This window comes from Dasypus novemcinctus, chromosome 15, assembly GCF_030445035.2.
Source record: "Dasypus novemcinctus isolate mDasNov1 chromosome 15, mDasNov1.1.hap2, whole genome shotgun sequence".
NCBI classification, from domain to species: Eukaryota; Metazoa; Chordata; class Mammalia; order Cingulata; family Dasypodidae; genus Dasypus; species Dasypus novemcinctus.
In genome coordinates, this window is record NC_080687.1 from 36,306,238 (window position 1) to 36,324,953 (window position 18,716).

At 38.5% G+C, this 18,716-nt stretch overlaps 1 protein-coding gene across 2 annotated transcripts in view; it reads left to right on the forward strand.

The window, feature by feature from the left end:
• SLC15A1 (solute carrier family 15 member 1) overlaps positions 1-18,716 on the forward strand; it is a 50,951-nt gene that overhangs the window by 24,816 nt on the left and 7,419 nt on the right. For both annotated transcript variants that reach the window (XM_071208232.1, XM_004447778.5), the window contains 13 exons: positions 784-883; positions 1,633-1,723; positions 4,001-4,084; positions 6,172-6,254; positions 9,264-9,350; positions 9,875-9,964; positions 12,948-12,992; positions 13,182-13,214; positions 13,296-13,384; positions 13,930-14,011; positions 15,253-15,372; positions 16,222-16,368; positions 17,521-17,570. In XM_071208232.1, coding sequence (XP_071064333.1) covers positions 784-883; positions 1,633-1,723; positions 4,001-4,084; positions 6,172-6,254; positions 9,264-9,350; positions 9,875-9,964; positions 12,948-12,992; positions 13,182-13,214; positions 13,296-13,384; positions 13,930-14,011; positions 15,253-15,372; positions 16,222-16,368; positions 17,521-17,570 — 1,101 coding nt within the window. The remainder of the gene's footprint in view (positions 1-783; positions 884-1,632; positions 1,724-4,000; positions 4,085-6,171; positions 6,255-9,263; positions 9,351-9,874; positions 9,965-12,947; positions 12,993-13,181; positions 13,215-13,295; positions 13,385-13,929; positions 14,012-15,252; positions 15,373-16,221; positions 16,369-17,520; positions 17,571-18,716) is intronic.

Genomic DNA, 18,716 nt, shown 5'->3' on the forward strand with positions numbered 1-18,716 from the left:
TAGACAAGTGGGATTTTTAAGGAATTTCCTTCTCTGCACAGTATCTTCCTTGGCTTTATATGTTTCATAAACTTTTTTTTTTTTTGTATTTTTAAACAATGTTAGCAAGCCAAGAAGATATGGAATAAACACTTGTAAAACTTAAAATTTGTGGTACTTAACTGTAAAACTAATAAAGCTACAAAATGAGAATTGACAAATTTTATGAAGGATTTTTTTTTCATTCAAGAAGTAAAATTCTTACAGATAGCTTAAAAAATACAAAAGTAAATAAAAACAAATAGCTCTTAATCCCACCACTTAACATAACTATAAACCTTTTACTGTACTTCTTTCAGTTCTATGCTTTGTAAACAAATTAAGATCATACTACATATCCTGATACCTGGCTTTTCAATTAAGCCATATTTTCCAATGTCATTTAATGGCTATACAGTAGTCTATTATGATTGTGCCAGAGACGATGTTTACATTTGTTTAATAATTCATCCATTATTTTGTCAGACAATTAGAAGGCTACCAAAAAAATTTTCATACATTAACCTTTGTTCAGACTTCAAGTTATCACTTTACATTTTCTAAATGGTAAGCGAGTGTCAACCTGGAGGCTCGTTAATTCAAGTTTTCCTTCAACTCTCAAGACTGCATTGCCTCTGAGTTATCTTTCTCATGAACGTTGAGTCTCTTCCCGGGCTTTCCCTTTGCTCTTCATCTTCTGAGGGAACTGGGATCCTACCCGTAAGGATCTGACCGCTGGGCAACCACCTCTTTGCTTCCCTGTAGGGGACTGTGCATGTGCGGCCTGATCCTGATAGCTCTCGGGACTGGGGGAATAAAGCCCTGCGTGTCTGCGTTCGGGGGAGATCAGTTTGAAGAGGGCCAGGTAAGAGCATGTGCCTTCCTGGAAACCACTTACAGGAATTATAAATGTCCAGGAATCACATTCCACTGACACAAAGTCCACTCTTGTAGTACAGGAAAAACCCAGTATAGCATAAATATTAAGGCATTGTACTGTATCTGATAATGTTAGAAAAATTCAATGTGACTCCACATTTAACACTAACCAGATTTTGCTCTACCAAAAATATATAACTATATGCTTCCTCCTATAGTTACCTTCACATCTGCCCTTCATCTGTATCTTCATCCCTCGTTTTCTGTAGCTTCACGTCAGTACCACCCTCCCCATCCTTATTAGCCCACTATTGTATGTAGCCCAGCTACATGCTTATTTTAAGATTAACTGAGAAAAGCAAAAACTAATTTTTCCAGACCCTTCTTATTAATATCACCCTAATGATTAACTTTCTTTGTTTCAACCAGTTTAAAAGCTGTGAGAAAACCCCTTAATGGGAAGGCAGATTTGAGACACCCCCTCTCCTGTCCTTCTGCCAGCCTTAATAAACCTGCTTTCTCTCATGACCATCCCGGTGTGGAAACCAGGTCATCTGCTCCAGGCAAGAACCCAGTGGGGTCTCCTTCATGCTCCATGGGATTCTTTTTAAGTACACTTGAAAGTAAGCTGCAGGCCAAAATTAAGTTAAAGGTGAAAGTCACATCATCAGTGACATTTGATCAGTTGATCCCAGGATTTGACATCTTACTTTAAATGTATCCTTTTCATTACAGGAAAAACAAAGAAACAGATTTTTCTCCATCTTTTATTTGGCCATCAATGCTGGAAGTTTTCTTTCCACTATCATCACTCCCATGCTCAGAGGTAAAAAGAAAAAAAAATCAGAAAGGGACTTCTGTCTTCATTTTTAATTGTGGGGAAGAAAGTCAGGTGAAAAGATGAAGTCCTTGCTTTCTGTGTGCTGTTTTTCCTCCTCTAAACACACTTCCCTTGTATTCTACAAGGTGCATGCTGGGATGCAAATTGAAATCCAGAATATGGGCTTCTTTTCTTTCAAGGTTTATCTCCTTTTCTAATATTAGCTGAATTCCTTATCCCAATGACTACCGAAGAGTCTAACACATCCTAAGCATAATGATCATTTTTAAAAGAACGTATTATGAAAAATAAGTCAACGTGCCTGTTCTTGGTAAGAGATGAGTCAAAAGAGGCTGTTTCCAAACTCTGGGTGGCCCTGGGTGGGCTGTAGTTGACATTTTACCCTTCCAGCATTGTTCTCCAATGATGCTTCAGTGAATTAGAAAGAATTTAGTGAGCAAGGTTGTATTTTTTGCTTATCTGTCATCTCAGGTATTTCCAAAAGAAATGCCCGTAGAAAGAAAATAAAATAATAACTGTCACCAGTACTCAGCTGTTGCTAGTGCTCCATTGAAAGTTTGTGAATTACTCATGTAGAAGGTACTATAATGTGCTATTGGGGACAAATGAGCAAGACCACAATGCCCACACTGAAGATCAGATGAAATTATTAAATAAAATATTTTGTGGGGATAATGTATTCATGCATAGAATAGTGATTTGGAGATGACACTTAAAGCCCACTCCAACTTATTTTAATTTAAAATGTAATCACTTTTATTCTTACATTGCATTGCCTCACCTCCCCAACCTCAGATTCTACTAGAGTATGTACTATGTGTGTTTGAATGATAAAATCTGTTAAAGGATAACTTTTTAAAAGGTGAAATCATGAATCTCATATAAATATAAAATGAACATGTATCAAAGATTTTATATAATGAGGAAAATTGAAAGCTGTTACAATCATTTCAAATAAGGATTTCACTTACAGAGATTTATATTCTCCACTGGGAAAAAAATTAGTTGCATTGCTATGAACAGGAATGATTTGCATGACTCTCGGTTTTGTTCTAGTAGCTTCTTTCTCTATAGAATTGTGAGATAGCTTAGTCAAAGACAAGGTCAAACCCCTATAGGATCAGTTAATTCCAGAGGCTCCAGCATCCCATAGAAAGGATTTTCAGTGATCTCTTCAACCCTCTCCAAAGCCTTCATTTTTTTCCTGGACAGATGCTAGGATTCAGAGCCAAAACATATCTCAGGGAGGTGTTAGCAAACTACAGCCCAGGACCCGTATCTAGCAATCGGAACACCTCCATTTGTTAACAAGGTTGCTTTCACAGTAAAAGGGCAGAGCTGAGTCCTTGTGGCAGTGACTGAATGGCCCACAAAGCCTAAAATATTTACTCTCTGGCCCTTTACAGCAAAGTTTGCTGACCTCTGCCTTCGTCATCTAACAGTTTCTAAATCGGCATGAATACAGGAATATATAATCTTGATTTTTTTTTTCAGTGCAATTTTTATTTTACCTACTGAGTTCCACAATCTTCAAGATATCACATCCAGGTCCTATCTCTCTCCCTTCACTAAGAAAACCCACAGAACATAAGTTGGCCCACTGACCTAATTGTCAAGACCAGCTGCCAGTACAGGATCTCTTTAATCAGAATTATATCATCTCATTCTTTCATGTTTTGCCCATTGACATAATGAAAATGCTTAGCAAGAATACAAGAAAATATGTACATTTTGCATCAGTTTGTTAATAGTTCCTCCCAGGATTTTGACATACTATCACTCAACACCATCCTGAGAGGACTTGCTGATGCACGTTTTCCACCATGTTTTTTTTCATTTAACCGTTGTTGCCGTGAGTTGTCCTAATGAGGACCAAAGAGGTGTCCAGGCTCCCCGCTTTCTTTTTTTGTCTCTACTTAAAAACTCTTTTATTGCTTGCTATAATAATGTATGCTCATTATAAAACAAATCAAAACAAAATAAAAACAGCAATATATATATTTTAAAAAATAAGTTGGCCCGCTAAGTTTGACTCAGCCAGGATTATTCATCTATTTAGGGCCTAAGTTTAGAACCTGTCTGCATCACTTGCTCTTTCTACTATAATGCTGTTTTGATCAGCTGGCAATGATATCAGTGAGACAAATGGATAAGTCTAGAACATTAAGTACAATATGCAATAACCCAGGGAATTTAAAGAATCAGAGCTTTTTGAGTATGACCGATACTGTAATGAATTTTAAATTTATAATCTCTCCCCAGTTCAACAATGTGGAATTCACAGTAAACAATCTTGTTATCCACTGGCATTTGGGGTCCCTGCTGCTCTGATGGCTGTAGCTCTGAGTAAGTAGACATCAGGTGAATTCATATGAGCCTATATATGATCAGGCCAGGCACTACATTAACTAATTGTCACTTAGTGTAGAAAGTCTATGTAACAAATCGTAACAAAAGGTGGGGAAAAGAATTACCATCAGATGTCAAACATGCTATGAATTTTCAAAGACAGTAGGGTTGGCATGTCATTGCAGAGGGAATAGGAGCAAAAAATGGTTTACAAAGAAAGGAATCAACTGAGTTAGACCTTTAAAGGTTTGATACTATTTAGGCAGATGAACAGGAAGGTGACAGAATCTGCTACTCTAACCCATGACTGAGAGCTTTTGAGCTTGTCAATATGTGTCCGTCTACAGTGTGCATGAAGAAAGGTCAACCTGGTTCAATGATCATTTAAATCCAGTGAAAATCTAAATTTCCATAAAGTAACAACTCAAAATGTTTCTACTAGCCTACTTCTCCCCTGGAAGGAATATATTTGCATAGTAGATAATTTATTTACATTAGCTCTTGGCATTGGCTCTTTAGGAAATGTGAAGCGTTTTCTACATGGGGAAAGATGGTAGTACTAGAAGAAGATACAACCCAATAACCATCTCAAGTCTTCATTGCCTCTTTTCCCACTCAAATGAAGTAGCCACTATCCAATTTTTGTTTTCCGTTCTTCCTACTACCGAGTAGACCCTTTCAACCTTTTTTGCTCATGTTTTAGCAACTTAGTGTTATCCTTACATTTATGCTATAGCTCTATGTTTTCCCCTTGTTATATGTCCTTTTTCTTCTGTAATTCTTTATAGAAGAATTCTTTAAAGAAGGACTCTTTAAATACTGTGACACTCTCCATAGCAGGCACATATGCCTTGTCCTCTCTAATTCTGAGCAGGGAAATAACATTTGAAAAATGTTGCTTTGTACTAGACCTGTATTAAGCACTTTAGGCATTTTGTCTGTACAAGTCATATTTACATCAAAGACCATGCTTTTTTCCTAATAGAGGAATCGAAAAAAGGCCAAATCCTATGTGTCAACACTACCTCTAGAAATTTCTATGTGTAGCAACCGTATGCCTGATTCAGGCTTTAATCAAAAGTTAAAGGTTAAAATATTAAATTACTTAATCCAGTGTGTATCTTTGCCATTTATGCCTGGATTAAAGGAGGTTGGCTTTGGGCAAAAATACATGTAAGCTTCTCTTTCTTCAACTATTAAGAACATCTATAACATAGGCACATACGTGTAGGTGTGCTTCAAAGTTAATGCCTGTCAAATTTTCATTTTAAAGTCTGCTTAACTGAGAAAACAAGTAGAATTCAAACTATCCATCAGTGTGTTTGAATTATTGAATTGTGGTGCTGGATAATCAGAAATACAAATACAGGAGCTAGGTTTTCACAATCTCTTACAGAAATGCTTTTTTCTAAGTTATTTTCACAATATGGCTTTTGCTAAAAAGGTGCTTGGGAGAATAACCTAATTGAAAAGCATTTTTAACTTTTGTAAAACTGTTTTAAATAAATGATGATGGAATGAATTGTACCCATGTTTCTGTACACTGTCCACAGGAAAAAATACGACTGCATATGACTAAGTGAACATTTCAACAGAATAATTCCTATACTATTCTGAAGATTAAAGAAAAAAAAAGAAGAAACTTTCTCTTACCATTGCAACCAGAAAATTAGAGCTATTTTATTGTCTTTGTAGAGTAATATGTTAGTCTGTTATGTAAATGCACTTATTCTTTTTTTTTCTTCCTTTAAACAGTAATATAACTTATATTCAAATAGCTCTACTGAGTATCTCCGAGCCTGCCCTCAAGTTCTGAGAAACAGATATAATAGACTTAAATGTTTATATATTAGAAGATAAATATAACATTATTCAAAGGCTCTTATGATTGTTAGCATTAAAGCACATTTTAAAGTTCTCTGAATTGTCACAAGTTTGTGAGTTAGATCGGTAAATCCATTATACAAGTAATCTAGTATTTCTAGTACAAGGTTTTAATGCAAATAAAACACATCTATCTACAGAAAAGATCATGAGATAGTTGTGTCAGCACCATTTAACGTATCTTCTTTTGCTCTATCTAGTTGTATTTGTTATTGGCAGTGGGATGTACAAGAAAGTCAAGCCACAGGGTAACATCTTGGCTAAAGTGGTCAAGTGCATTGGAGTAAGTATTTCAGTAGCAGCTCTTCAGAGCCTTCGACCTCCTTTAAGTTAAAATTCAATGTAGCCTTGTCTTTCCTTCAGACATTTTGTTAGTTACCTTAATTATTTTAATAAATTGAAGCTCCCTCAAAAACTCACCAAATGGAAAGTATAAATAAAGGACACGAGCAGAGCACAGTGAGGAGTGCTCAAAGAAAAGCAAATCAAAGTGCTTGTTGGGAGTGGGTATAGCTCAGTGGCTGAACACCTGCCTCCCATGTATGAGGTCTGCGTTTAACCCCTGGTACTTCCTTAAAAAAAAAATAGTGACTCATCACCTATGAAATTGGCAAAAAATAAAAACAAAAATGGGGAGGCAGTTTGGCAAAGCAGAACAAGTCTTTAAAATATTAAAACACTTAGGGTCAGCAATCCTCCTTTAGGAATTAAGGCTAAAATAATAATATGGAAAGATGAACATGTGTATTAGCCAAAGGCGTGCTGATGCAAAATACCAGAAATTGGTTGGTTTTTATAAAGGGTATTTATTTGGGATAGAAGCTTACAGTTACCAGGCCATAAAGTATAAGTTACTTCTCTCACCAAAGTCTATTTTCATGTGTTGGAGCAAGATGGCTGCCAATATCTGCCAGGGTTCAGGCTTTCTGGGTTCCTCTCTTCCCAGAATTCATTTCTCTCTCGGCTCAACTCCTCTGTTTTCTCCACAAGGACAGCTGTAGACTATGAGGCTCTCTAGGCTTTGCCTCTTTTCACAAGGCCAGCTGTAGACTAGGCAAATAGCTTGTTTCTCTTCCTGGGGCCTTCTCTCTTTCCTCACAACTAAACTCCTTTGTGTACTTACTTCCGGGGCTCCAGCTCAAGACTCCAGCATTAAAAAACTCCAGCATCAAAACTCCATCTCTCTTATTTTGCCATGTCTTTTATCTGTGAGTTCCTGCCCTAATCATAATTTAATTAAGTAAATGTGAAACTTTAGACAGACCAGTTTACAAACATAATTCAATATCTATTTTTGGAATTCATAACTATATCAAACTGCTACACTATGCAAAAACAAAAACGAAAAAACAGATTAACGTAGGAAGATTATCGTCATGGTATTAACAGCAAAAAGCTTAAGTAAGCTAAATTCTTGAAAATCCAAGAATGATGCTTAACTTACAAGACATCTATATCATATTCTGTAGCCATCAAAAGTCATGTTTCCAAAGAATATTTGATAATAGAAACATGCAAAATACAGTTTCTTCCATATGCATCTACATGGTATATGTGAAATAAATATTGAAAATGGGAATCTTTGGAATTCTTATGTATGCCCACTTTCTTTAATGAACATTTACATTTTATAATTGGGGAGACATTTCTCACTTAGTTATATAAAAAAAAAGTATGAATAACCTTTTGGTTGAAATAGAAACCTTAAGATAATTTCAGATCACTTTCTCTTTATCTGACTTTGTTGCATTTAAACTATATAAATTTACTTCACTTTGTGAAATGAAAAAATACTGAGATGTTTGTATCTTCTTCCTTACCTACAAAATTCCCTTCATTTGCAAAACTACTCCCTTTTCCTCCTGCTCTCCCATACTAACACTAAATCTATTCCCACCAAAAAGTTTTCCCCAAACTAAGAGGGAACCTTACCAATCATCTGTCCAATTCTTTCTTTATCTAGTAATTGACAACTTAGTTCAAATTCCAAAAGAACAACTTCAAGCTATTTAGCCATGAGAAGTATATTGTCCAATATCCTCAAGTCTGTCAGTAGCTTTAGGTTGTTGCTTTTAGTCACACAATCCCCCCACCGCCACTGTAACATCCTCTTACTGCAATGTGCAAATGCACTTCACTTTTCCTAAAGTCCCCTCACTAAACAACACCAACAAGATATTTTGTAGCCCCTAATTTTATCATGGGTCCTCCAGCATACTTTTCTGCTCAGTGTTACCATATTTTAAAATATATTTAACTATAACCTTGATTATCTTATATAAGTATGTCTACATAGTGGTTTCTCACTCTTCTTTGTGTGGCTATAGTATAGTTTTTGTGGATCCACACTATCCAATATGGTAGCCACATGTGGCTATTGAGTACTTGCAATGAGTGAGAGCAACTGAGGAACTGGCTTTTAAACTGTATTTAAATTATTTTAAAATTTAAAACCAATGTTCAATTTAGCTATTAGAAAACTTTTAAGTATGTCTGGAACAACTTAGGTATGTATATCTAGTTTTTCAAATATAAATTTTATGAAATCTAAATTCAGATAAAATATTTCTGATGAACTTAGCATCTAAATTAAGATATGCTGTAAGTGTAAAATAAATCCCAGATTTCTAACACTTAGTATGAAAAAAGAATATACGGATTATTAATTTTTAATATTGATTACATGTTAACAGAGTAATCTGAGTTTATATAATTTCACCTATTTCATTCTTACTCTTTAATATGGCTACTAAAAAACCTAAATTACAAATGTGTCTCACATTACATTTCTACTGAATGCACTATCTAGAGAATTTGGAGAGTAAAGTAGTAGCACTTGTGATGTTGTTTACCCCTGCTCAAACTTTCTTAGTTAGAAAGAGAAGAAATAAGTGCATCAGTTATGCCTTTCATCATGTTCATTATTCTTGTGTTATCAGTTTATAACTTGCTTTTCTCACGAACATATTTTTTTCATTCTAAAGGGTTTGGAGAATGGATGTGGCTCAAGTGGTTGAGCACCTGCTTCCCACACGAGAGGTTCTGGGTTTAGTCCCTGGTGCCTCCTGAAAAACAAACAAGCAAACAAATGAAAAAAACAACTCAGGGGAGCTGATGTGGCTCAGTGGTTGAATGCTGGCTTCTCATATATGAGGTCCCAGTTCAATCTCTAGCCCTAGTACCTCAAAAAATTAAATTAAATTAAAAATATAAAATAGGCTTAATTGACATGTGTTTCTCTGATAAAGGAGCAGGTTCTGATTTTGATTTTGATTTTTCTTCCTTCCTTCAGTTTGCTATCAAAAATAGGTTTAGGCATCGGAGCAAGGAATTTCCAAAGAGAGAACACTGGCTGGACTGGGCTAAAGAGAAATATGACGTAAGTAATAATTATTGCTAAAATGGTCCCAATTACCTCCTTCAACAAAGTGAAAGCCCTAAGTCAATTCATATTCTTCAACCTACATGAACAAAACTATCACTTGTATCCTCATAAACTTTTTTAACATTTTAAATAAGACAATGTGAGAGTGCTTTTTTATTTTGAAAAAAACTTGATAAACAATGGACATAATTTATCTGGAAAAATATTACCTTTTCATAGTTTTTTCATTTGATATAATCTGGCATTAATTATATGTAATTGTGGTTATGTACTTTAGTTCAAATACAGATAAGTGGTTGGGGGCATTTAGCAAATTCCTATAATAGATGTTTTGATTCACATTTTAAATAGCTTAGAAACTTTCAGGTTTCTAAAGAAACCTGTTCCAGGATTCCTTGGAACAATTAATCACCTCCCAGTTTGTCTCTAGGTACAAATATCTCTACACTGAAAACTAAACAGTGGTTCGTCGTTACAAGTGATAAGTGGCTGATTTGTCCCTCCCCACTTCATTACAGGAGCGACTCATCTCTCAAATTAAGATGGTGACAAGGGTGATGTTCCTGTATATTCCACTCCCAATGTTCTGGGCACTGTTTGATCAGCAGGTAATATGAAACTACATTTCTCTACTTCTTTGTTTAGCAAACATTCTTTGGGCATTACCACATACCAAACAGTCTTCATACTTCACTTCTAAAAGTGTTAGTTTCAGGTTTCCTTCATGTATTTCGTTTATTTGAAAATTGTTAGATCATATTGAGTTTCTTTTTAAAACACCGGCTCTAGATGTTGATCTACATTTCTGTTGCAAAGCAATGAAGAAAATTAGTTGTGGTCAAGTAGACTTGGGGAAGAAGAGTAAAGGGAAGAGGATTTGGCTCAACTGATAGAGCATCTGCCTACCACATGGGAGGTCCAAGGTTCAAACCCAGGGCCTCCTGATCCGTGTGATGAGCTGGCCCACGCGCAGTGCTGACACGCACAAGGAGTGCCCTGCCACGCAGGGGTGTCCCCCACGTAGGGGAGCCCCATGTGCAAGGACTGCACCCCTTAAGGAGAGCCGCCCGCACAAAAAAAGTACAGCCTGCCCAGGAGTGGCGCCACACACACGGAGAGCTGACACAGTAAGATGACGCAACAAAAAGAAACACAGATTCCTGGTGCCACTAACAAGAATAAGTGGACACAGAGAACAGATAGGTGGGTGGGAGGGGGAATAAATAAAAAATAAATCTTAAAAAAAAAAAAGGCACAGAGAGCAAACAGCAAGTGTAAACAAGGGTGAGGGTTAGAAATAAATAAAATCTTTAAAAAAAAAACCCCAAAAACCAAGAGTAAAGAGTTTGGTTTTTACTGATTCAGCATGGCAAGAAGATATACTACTTTTTAGGGGGTCCAGAGAATATTCAAACCGAGAGGAGCTTGATATCTTCCCCTGAAAACTGGAATGCATGGGCTCAGCGTACCATCTAGGGATGGGAAATGACTCCTTCAAAGTCCTATCAGAGTAGGAACCACAAGTCAGATCGCTTAGCTCAGGGCTGTGCTCCTTCTACCTCATCTGTAAGAAATGTGCCTAAGACCTCCTGAAAATAGTATTAAGGGGAAGTGGATTTGGCTCAACTGATAGAGCGTCCGCCTACCATATGGGAGGTCCAGGGTTCAAACCCGGGGCCTCCTGACCCCTGTGGTGCGCTGCCCCACGTGCAGTGCTGATGCACGCAAGGAGTGCTGTGCCACGCAGGGGTGCCCCCCGTGCAAGGAGTGTGCCCTGTAAGGAGAGCCACCCCGCGTGAGAAAAGTGCAGGCTGCCCAGGAGTGGCACCGCACACACGGAGAACTGACCCGGCAAGACATGCAACAAAAAGAGACACAGATTCCCGGTGCTGCTGACAAGAATAAGTGGATACAGAAGAACACACAGCGAATGGACACAGAAAGCGGACAACTGGAGGGGGCGGGGGGAAGGGGAGAGAATAAAATAAAAAATAAATCTTTAAAAAAATATAGTATTAAGCAGCTCAATTCATGATGCTCAGTAACCAAATTATAAGATATTGTTGTACTTCTAGAAACTGGAATTCAAAACTAAACTAGAAGCACACATCTTTTTATTGTGCAGGAAGGATTATTATAAGAATAAACCATCTCTCTGAAAAATGTGAGCTTACACATTGCTCTTCTTATTTGTAAGCACGGGATTTAGATCAGCATCTGAAGGCCCAGGGAGGCAGTCTTGGTTAGGACTGGGTTATTGTCTCAGACTTGCCTTAGAAACACACTTCACCACCAAGTAGCTGTGTGGCATCAACTAGTTGCTATAGCTCTTCTGACAGGGTACTAACCTCCCACAGTACGGTGAGGATCAATTAGAGAATATATATAAAGTACTCAGTGGCTGGTGCATGTTAACTGCTCCAAGAGTGGCGTATTTCCTGATTCTCCATGAAGTCTTCCTCGTGGGATGGATGGATTCATGTCAAAACACAAGTAGGCCTCCATGGGATTAACTGTATATACTTGGACAGTCCTGGGTCATCTTTTACTATAAAATAGGTTGACTCTAAATAGGTTGCCCAGGTTTAAACCCATCATTCTCTTGATGGAGATCCATACTGGAACAGCCTAGACCGTCAAAAATGACCCTTGGGAAGAGGACTTGGCCCAGTGGATAGGGTGTCCATCTGCCCTGGTTCAAACCCCGGGCCTCCTTGACCCATATGGAGCTGGCCCATGCGCAGTACTGATGGGTGCAAGGAGTGCCCTGCCACGCAGGCGTGTCCCCCGCGTAGGGGAGCCCCACGCGCAAGGAATGCACCCCATAAGGAGAGCCGCCCAGCGCGAAAGAAAGTGCAGCCTGCCCAGGAATGGTGCCACCCACATGGAGAGCTGACACAGCAAGATGACGCAACAAAAAGAAACACAGATTCCCATGCCGCTGACAACAACAGAAGCGGACAAAGAAGAATACACAGCAGATAGACACAGAGAACAGACAACTGGGGTGGGGGGGGAAGGGGAGAGAAATAAAATAAATAAATCTTAAAAAAAAAACACACACAGATTCCTGTGCTGCTGACAACAACAGAGGCAGACCTGAAGAAGAACACGCAGCAAATGGACACAGAGAACAGACAACTGGGGTGGGGAAGGGGGGAAGGGAAGATAAATAAATAAAATAAACCCTTAACAATAATTACTTAAAACTGTGATGCCAGGGAAGATAGACTATCCTCCATGGAAGCAGCTGCTCTTACCTTGCAGGTGATGTCATGCTTCCCAACAAGCCTCAGAAACGCAGTTTTTAATTTCCTAAATATGTATATCTTTATCCCAGCCTAGTACTTTGTACATTCGTCACGAGATGTTGGAGTACTACATATTGTGTTAATTTGTACAGCAGGAATGCCAGTTATTTCTTTTTACTAGTGTTATAATGGAGCCAGTAGACTACCTTGATGTTTTGTTTTATTTAAATCCCATAACAATTCAGATCTCATTCTGACGTAGAAAAGACTCACCACTGACTTGTAAAAAAGTTCAAATTCCACTGTCCCAAATGATGTAGTAAAAGTATTTATTTTTAAGGGCTCAAGGTGGACACTGCAAGCAACAACTATGAGTGGAAAAATTGTAAGTTTGAGTTATCAAGAAATTTTACCTTCCCTGGCCACTGTTCCTATCTTTTGGCCCCTATGCCCATTTTTCCTTTTTTCCTTGCCTTTTATGTCATTCCCAAACATGCCCTCCACCCCCCACCCCACCTCAAACTAGTGATCACCTGTGGGAGACTGTCAATGAATTTTCTTTTTCCTCTTTTAGGGAGCTATTGAAATTCAGCCTGATCAGATGCAGGTAAGAGAAAAGATTTAAATTGTTTCCATAGCTCAAAACTGTCTTGCAGACGTTAATATTTTATCCCTACTTCTTCCACAGACTGTGAATGCCATCTTGATCATTATCATGGTCCCCATTGTAGATGCTGTGGTGTATCCTCTGATTGCAAAATGTGGGCTCAATTTCACGTAAGGGACCGGTGGGTTTGGGTTGGCATGAGACTCCACCTTCTGCGGCTGTGCAGTGCCTCACCTTCCAGCACTTACAGAAAGAACTTTGGGATCCCTTCCCTTAGTACCATCTATGTGACAGAATTTTTACACACAAACTTAAGAGAAGTATTTGACTTAAGCAAATGTTTATGTGCCAATGTTTCTGAAAACTTGCCTTGTAAAACAATGTGCTATTGACGGTAGCCTCTAGCTAAGGGTGCTTTCTATATATAGATGATGTAAACGTTAACTGTAATCCTGAGTATTGCCTGAACTATAGTTTCTAGAAAGTAAACCCAAAGCTGCAGATGAGAAGCAGTGTTCCATTTATCCTCCTTTGTCTGGTCATGAGTAATAGAAGCGAGAGGCACTGTCAGTCCCATACGTGTTATGGGAAAGTTAGTTTTGCTTGGGTATGATGAGGGCAGGTAGTGGTGGGTGAGGAATGTTTTGGGGGGGGGCTTACCTTAAGGTTTTCTATATAAGACAAGTTGAGATTCACTCTGTTTATCCCAAATCAGCTCCTTGAAGAAGATGACAGTTGGAATGTTTTTGGCTTCCATGGCCTTTGTGGTGGCGGCAATTGTGCAAGTAGAAATTGACGTGAGTTGTCCTCTGATGCTTGAGTGTTCCTTTCTGGTGGCACTAGGTAAATCATTCAGTCTTCTTCCTCCAGGACTGAAGGAGGAGGGAGGCCAGGATTTTCTCTACAAACGAAGCCCTGTAGCTGTGGAAGATTTGAAGCAAGGCATGAAATAGTCCCTTTCAGCCAGTGTACATTACGAATTCTAATCACCATAAAGGAAGCAGCTGGGAATACTGCTGAAAGAGCGGGTTTAACTGGGAGAAAAATTAGATAATATTTACAAATGTAGCTTGAGTTTACAATACAGTTTTTATAATGCGAGGGATGTTTAAGGAACTTGTTCTTTTGCAATCTGAAATTCTAGTAGATTTGATTAAAAGTTCCTCATTTACAAACAAGCAGCACTTCAAGTCGTCTTTTTAATGGGAAAATACATTTTGAATTCAAGTATGTCTAATGACGGTTAGTCCCTGAGCTGATCCACAGGTTTTCTTAACCCCCAGTGGGTTCAGACTTGCAGTGCTGCTACTGTGAGCTCAGGTCCTATAGAGAGAGTGTTACGTAGTATGTAAGAGGAGAGGTAAGAGGTTTGTTTGGGTTTGGTTTCACTCCCCTCTTCTTATTTATTTTGCTAATTCTTTATTTTTTGAGGTACTGGGGATTGAACCCAGAACCTCATACATGGGAAGTAGGCGTTTAACCACTGAGCTACAACCAGCTCCGCCTTCTCCCTTTTCTGAACTTGGCTAGCTTTGTGGAAGATGTGTTGTGGGCTTAATAGACATGGAATACTTCAGTGACACTGGGATTTGAGAAACGGCACTGTAGGAAAAAGGCAAAAAGCCCAAAACAAAGGTGTGGAGGCAAGAGGGCATAAAGCATTTGTGAGAGGATGGTAAGAGCGGCCAGGGCTGAGGACAAGGCTCCTGGGAGGATGGTGGAGGAGGGTGGCATTGAGTGAGAGCAGAGCTAAGGTGCCAGGGTCAATATTTATTGAGGCAATGGTTATTCTGATCCCCTCAGATATTAGGCTTCCTAACCTGGAGGGAGCTAGGTAGGATCAAGAGCAGCCTCTTTCTCATCACTTCAATGTTCTATGGAAATATTTTCCCAGGAGGGGAGTGAGGGGGAAGCTTCCTGGGGATGTTTGGTATGCCTCAGCCAACACAGGCTTTCATGGCTAGGTTTATAGTAACTTCAGGGCCAGGTCAATGCTGCACTGAAGATCTCATGGTCAATTTTCTTCTATTTTGCTCAGAAAACTCTTCCAGTCTTCCCCAAAGGAAATGAGGCCCAAATCAAGGTATTGAATATAGGAAATAATATCATGACTGTATCTCTGCCTGGAGAGCCGGTGACACTTAACCCAATTACTTCAGTAAGTAAAAAGAAAGGCAAATTTCTTTTTTTGTCTTCTGACCAGTTTATAATAGGATTTGGAGAATCTGCTCCTCTTGATCCTTGTGTAAATCCCAAGAGCAGTCCACAAGTGAAGTGTCTTAGTATCTTAGCCTTATTAGGCTTCACTCCAGACTAGTGTGCCTCAAGCTTTAATGGCTATAAGAATCACCTAGGGAGCTTGTTAAAATGCAGAGTCTTAATCAGTAGGCATGAAATTCTGCAATTTTAACATGTTCTCAGGGATGGTGCTGCTGCAGGTCCATGAACAACGCTTTAGAATAGCAAGGATCTAGGTCAGTGGTTCTCACCCTTGGCAACTTTGCCCCCAGGGAACATGTGGCAATCTCCAGAGACATTTTTGGTTGTTGCAACTGGGAGTGTGCTCTTGGCATTTCCTGTCCCAACCTCAGAGATTTTGATTTAACGGTCTCATTCCCATTCATAACCACGATGAAAATTGATGCTTGGGTAACCCAGAATTGATTTTCACCAGGACTCCTGTTTTTCCTCCAGCGGTTTTTTGTTTTTGTTTTTGTTTTTTAAGCCTACAGTAGCAATAATTTCCTTAGAATTATCTTCAGAAAACAAAATGAAAATGTATGACAAAAAGTATAATTCCTGTGGTAAACCTGAAAAAAAAAAAGTCCTTAAGGGTTAGGTGGGAGGTTTAAGCAAACTCATGCAAACTCCTCCAAAAGCATTTTTGATGTGTATGAAGATGAGTGGGGAATGTCACGTAATGTCCTATAGTTCAGTTCCACAGTGCAGGGTAAGACTTCAGAGAGACTTCTGTAGTGTTAACTGACTCCTTTCCTCTTTTCTATAGACAGAAAATTTTATGAATTTTGATGTAAACAAACTGGCAAATATAACCATTTCTTCTGCTGGATCACAAAACACTCCAGTAACTTATAACTTTAAGCAGGGCAAACGCCACACCCTTCTTGTGTGGAACTCCACCCAATACCGAGTGGTAAGTAGCTGGACATCAGTAGCTGACTCTTTACTTTTGTGATATTTGAGACAGAGCTTCTTAGTGATGTGACCTTATTTTACCCCTATATAATATTATTTTAGGAAATCATCAATTTCTTTTCTTCAGTTCTTTAAGAATACAAGACATTTGGCTTCCCAATTAAAGTTTGACTGGTGAATGGAAAGGGTTAATATTAATTAAATTTCACATGGAGTGATTTCAAAATCAGAGCAGTCTGAAAAAAGTATAATGAATATATCCGATAAAAGCAATAAAAATACATATAAAATAAGGTTCAGTGACAAAATACAGACATCTAGATATGCCATTTAATGAGGCTTTGAACCTATAAAGAATCATGGGGTGTACTTGAACTAAATGAAGGAGTTGCTGGTATTCTGAAAAGTTGAATTTAATTGAGCATCTACAGAAGTACAATATGGAATTAAGATTTCCTAGGTCGTGCATTTAATTATAGAGCTGTTGAATGGCATGATCTAAATTATTTGAGAGCCTTGATGACCAGTGGCAAACAAGCATCAAAAATCTGAGGTTCACGTTAATCTGAAGGAAAACAAGGTGTTTTAATTTTTCAGGTGCTAAAACGTGCCATACATTAAGTCGGATTAGCAACAGGAATTTTTTGGTTCATGGTTTCAGAGGCCAGAAGGCTTGCTTCTGCCTGGGGTTGGTATCTTCTGGCTGGTCAACAATCTTTGGGGTTCCTTGGCTCTTCCATCACATGGCAATGCACGCGGTAGCATCTTCTGCTTCCAGGTTCCTTTGACCTCCCATTTCTGGCTGCTCTCTGTGGTTTCTCTCTGTCTGACTTTCATTAATCCAGATTAAAATCCACCTCCAGTCAGTTGTACCACACCTAAACTGAAGTAACATTTTGAAGAGATCTGATTTACAGTGGTCCACACCTACTAGAATGTGGACCAATTCCAAGAACATGTCCAAACAGGGGTACACAATTCAATCTACCCCATCAGGGTTAAAAAAAAATGGAGCCCTTCAAGTATAATAATGATGTCCTTAGCTCCTAAGATAAATGTCAACATCAGTCTCCTCATAGGCTGAAATGTTAATGTGAGTTTATTCTAATAGATTTTTAAAATGTTTATATTTTACTTTTTTTTCTCTCAGGTAGAAGATGGCCTTGACCAGAAGCCAGAAAAAGGAGAAAATGGAATCAGGTATGTATATTTCTGTACAACTTAATTATATCAGCTTCCTATGGAAGTATTGTTATACCCATAGTAAAGTCCAACTGTACCAAGGATATAAAATGAGAGTATAGGGTTTTTCCTAAGATGTTAGAGATGGAAATAGAGTAGCACTTATGTACAGCAGGAAAAGGATAAAGAGATTGAGAGGTCACTACTAAGGGATAGGGTTTTTGTTTGTTTTTGCTGGTTTTTTTGTGGGGAGAGTAATGAAAATGCTTTAATATTGATTGAAGTGATGAATGCACATCTCTGAGTATACCAAATGCCATTGATTGTATACTTCAGATGGATCGTATAGTTTATGAATACATTTTAATAAAATTAATCTTTAAAAGATAATTTAACATATTTGATGGGGAGTTTTCAACAAGTGGTAGTGGGGCAGCTGGATATCCATATGCAAAAGAATGAAATTGGATCCCAACTTTAAAACATACCCAAAAATGAACTCAATGGATCATAAATCTAAATGTAACTGAAACAATAAAATTCTTAGAAGAAAAATAGGAATAAATCTTTGTGACCTGGGATTGGGCAATGGTTTCTTATATATGAAACTAAAAGCATAAGCAACAGAGAAGCGGATTTGGCTCAACAGATAGAGCATCCACCTACCACATGGGAGGTCCAGGGTTCAAACCCAGGGCCTCCTGACCTATGTGATGAGCTGGCCCACGCACAGTGCTGATGCGCACAAGGAGTGCCGTGCCTCGAAGGGGTGTCCCCCATGTAGGGGAGCCCCATGCACAAGGAGTGTGCCCTGTAAGGAGAGCCACCCAGTGCGAAAAAAGTGCAGCCTTCCCAGGAGTGGCACCGCAGACACGGAGAGCTGACACAGCAAGATGATGCAACAAAAAAGGGGCACAGATTCCCAGTGCTGCTGACAAGAATACAAGCAGACACAGAAGAACACACAGTAAATGGACACAGAGAGCAGAAAACTGAGGGTGGGGGAAGGGGAGAGAAATAAAAAATAAATCTTTTTAGAAAAAGCATAAGCTACAGAAGAAAAAGTAATATCTTGGACTTAATCAAAATTGAAAACTTTTGTGTTTCAAAAGATACCATCAAGAAAGTGGAAAGTCAAAAAATGGAAGAAAATATTTGCAAATC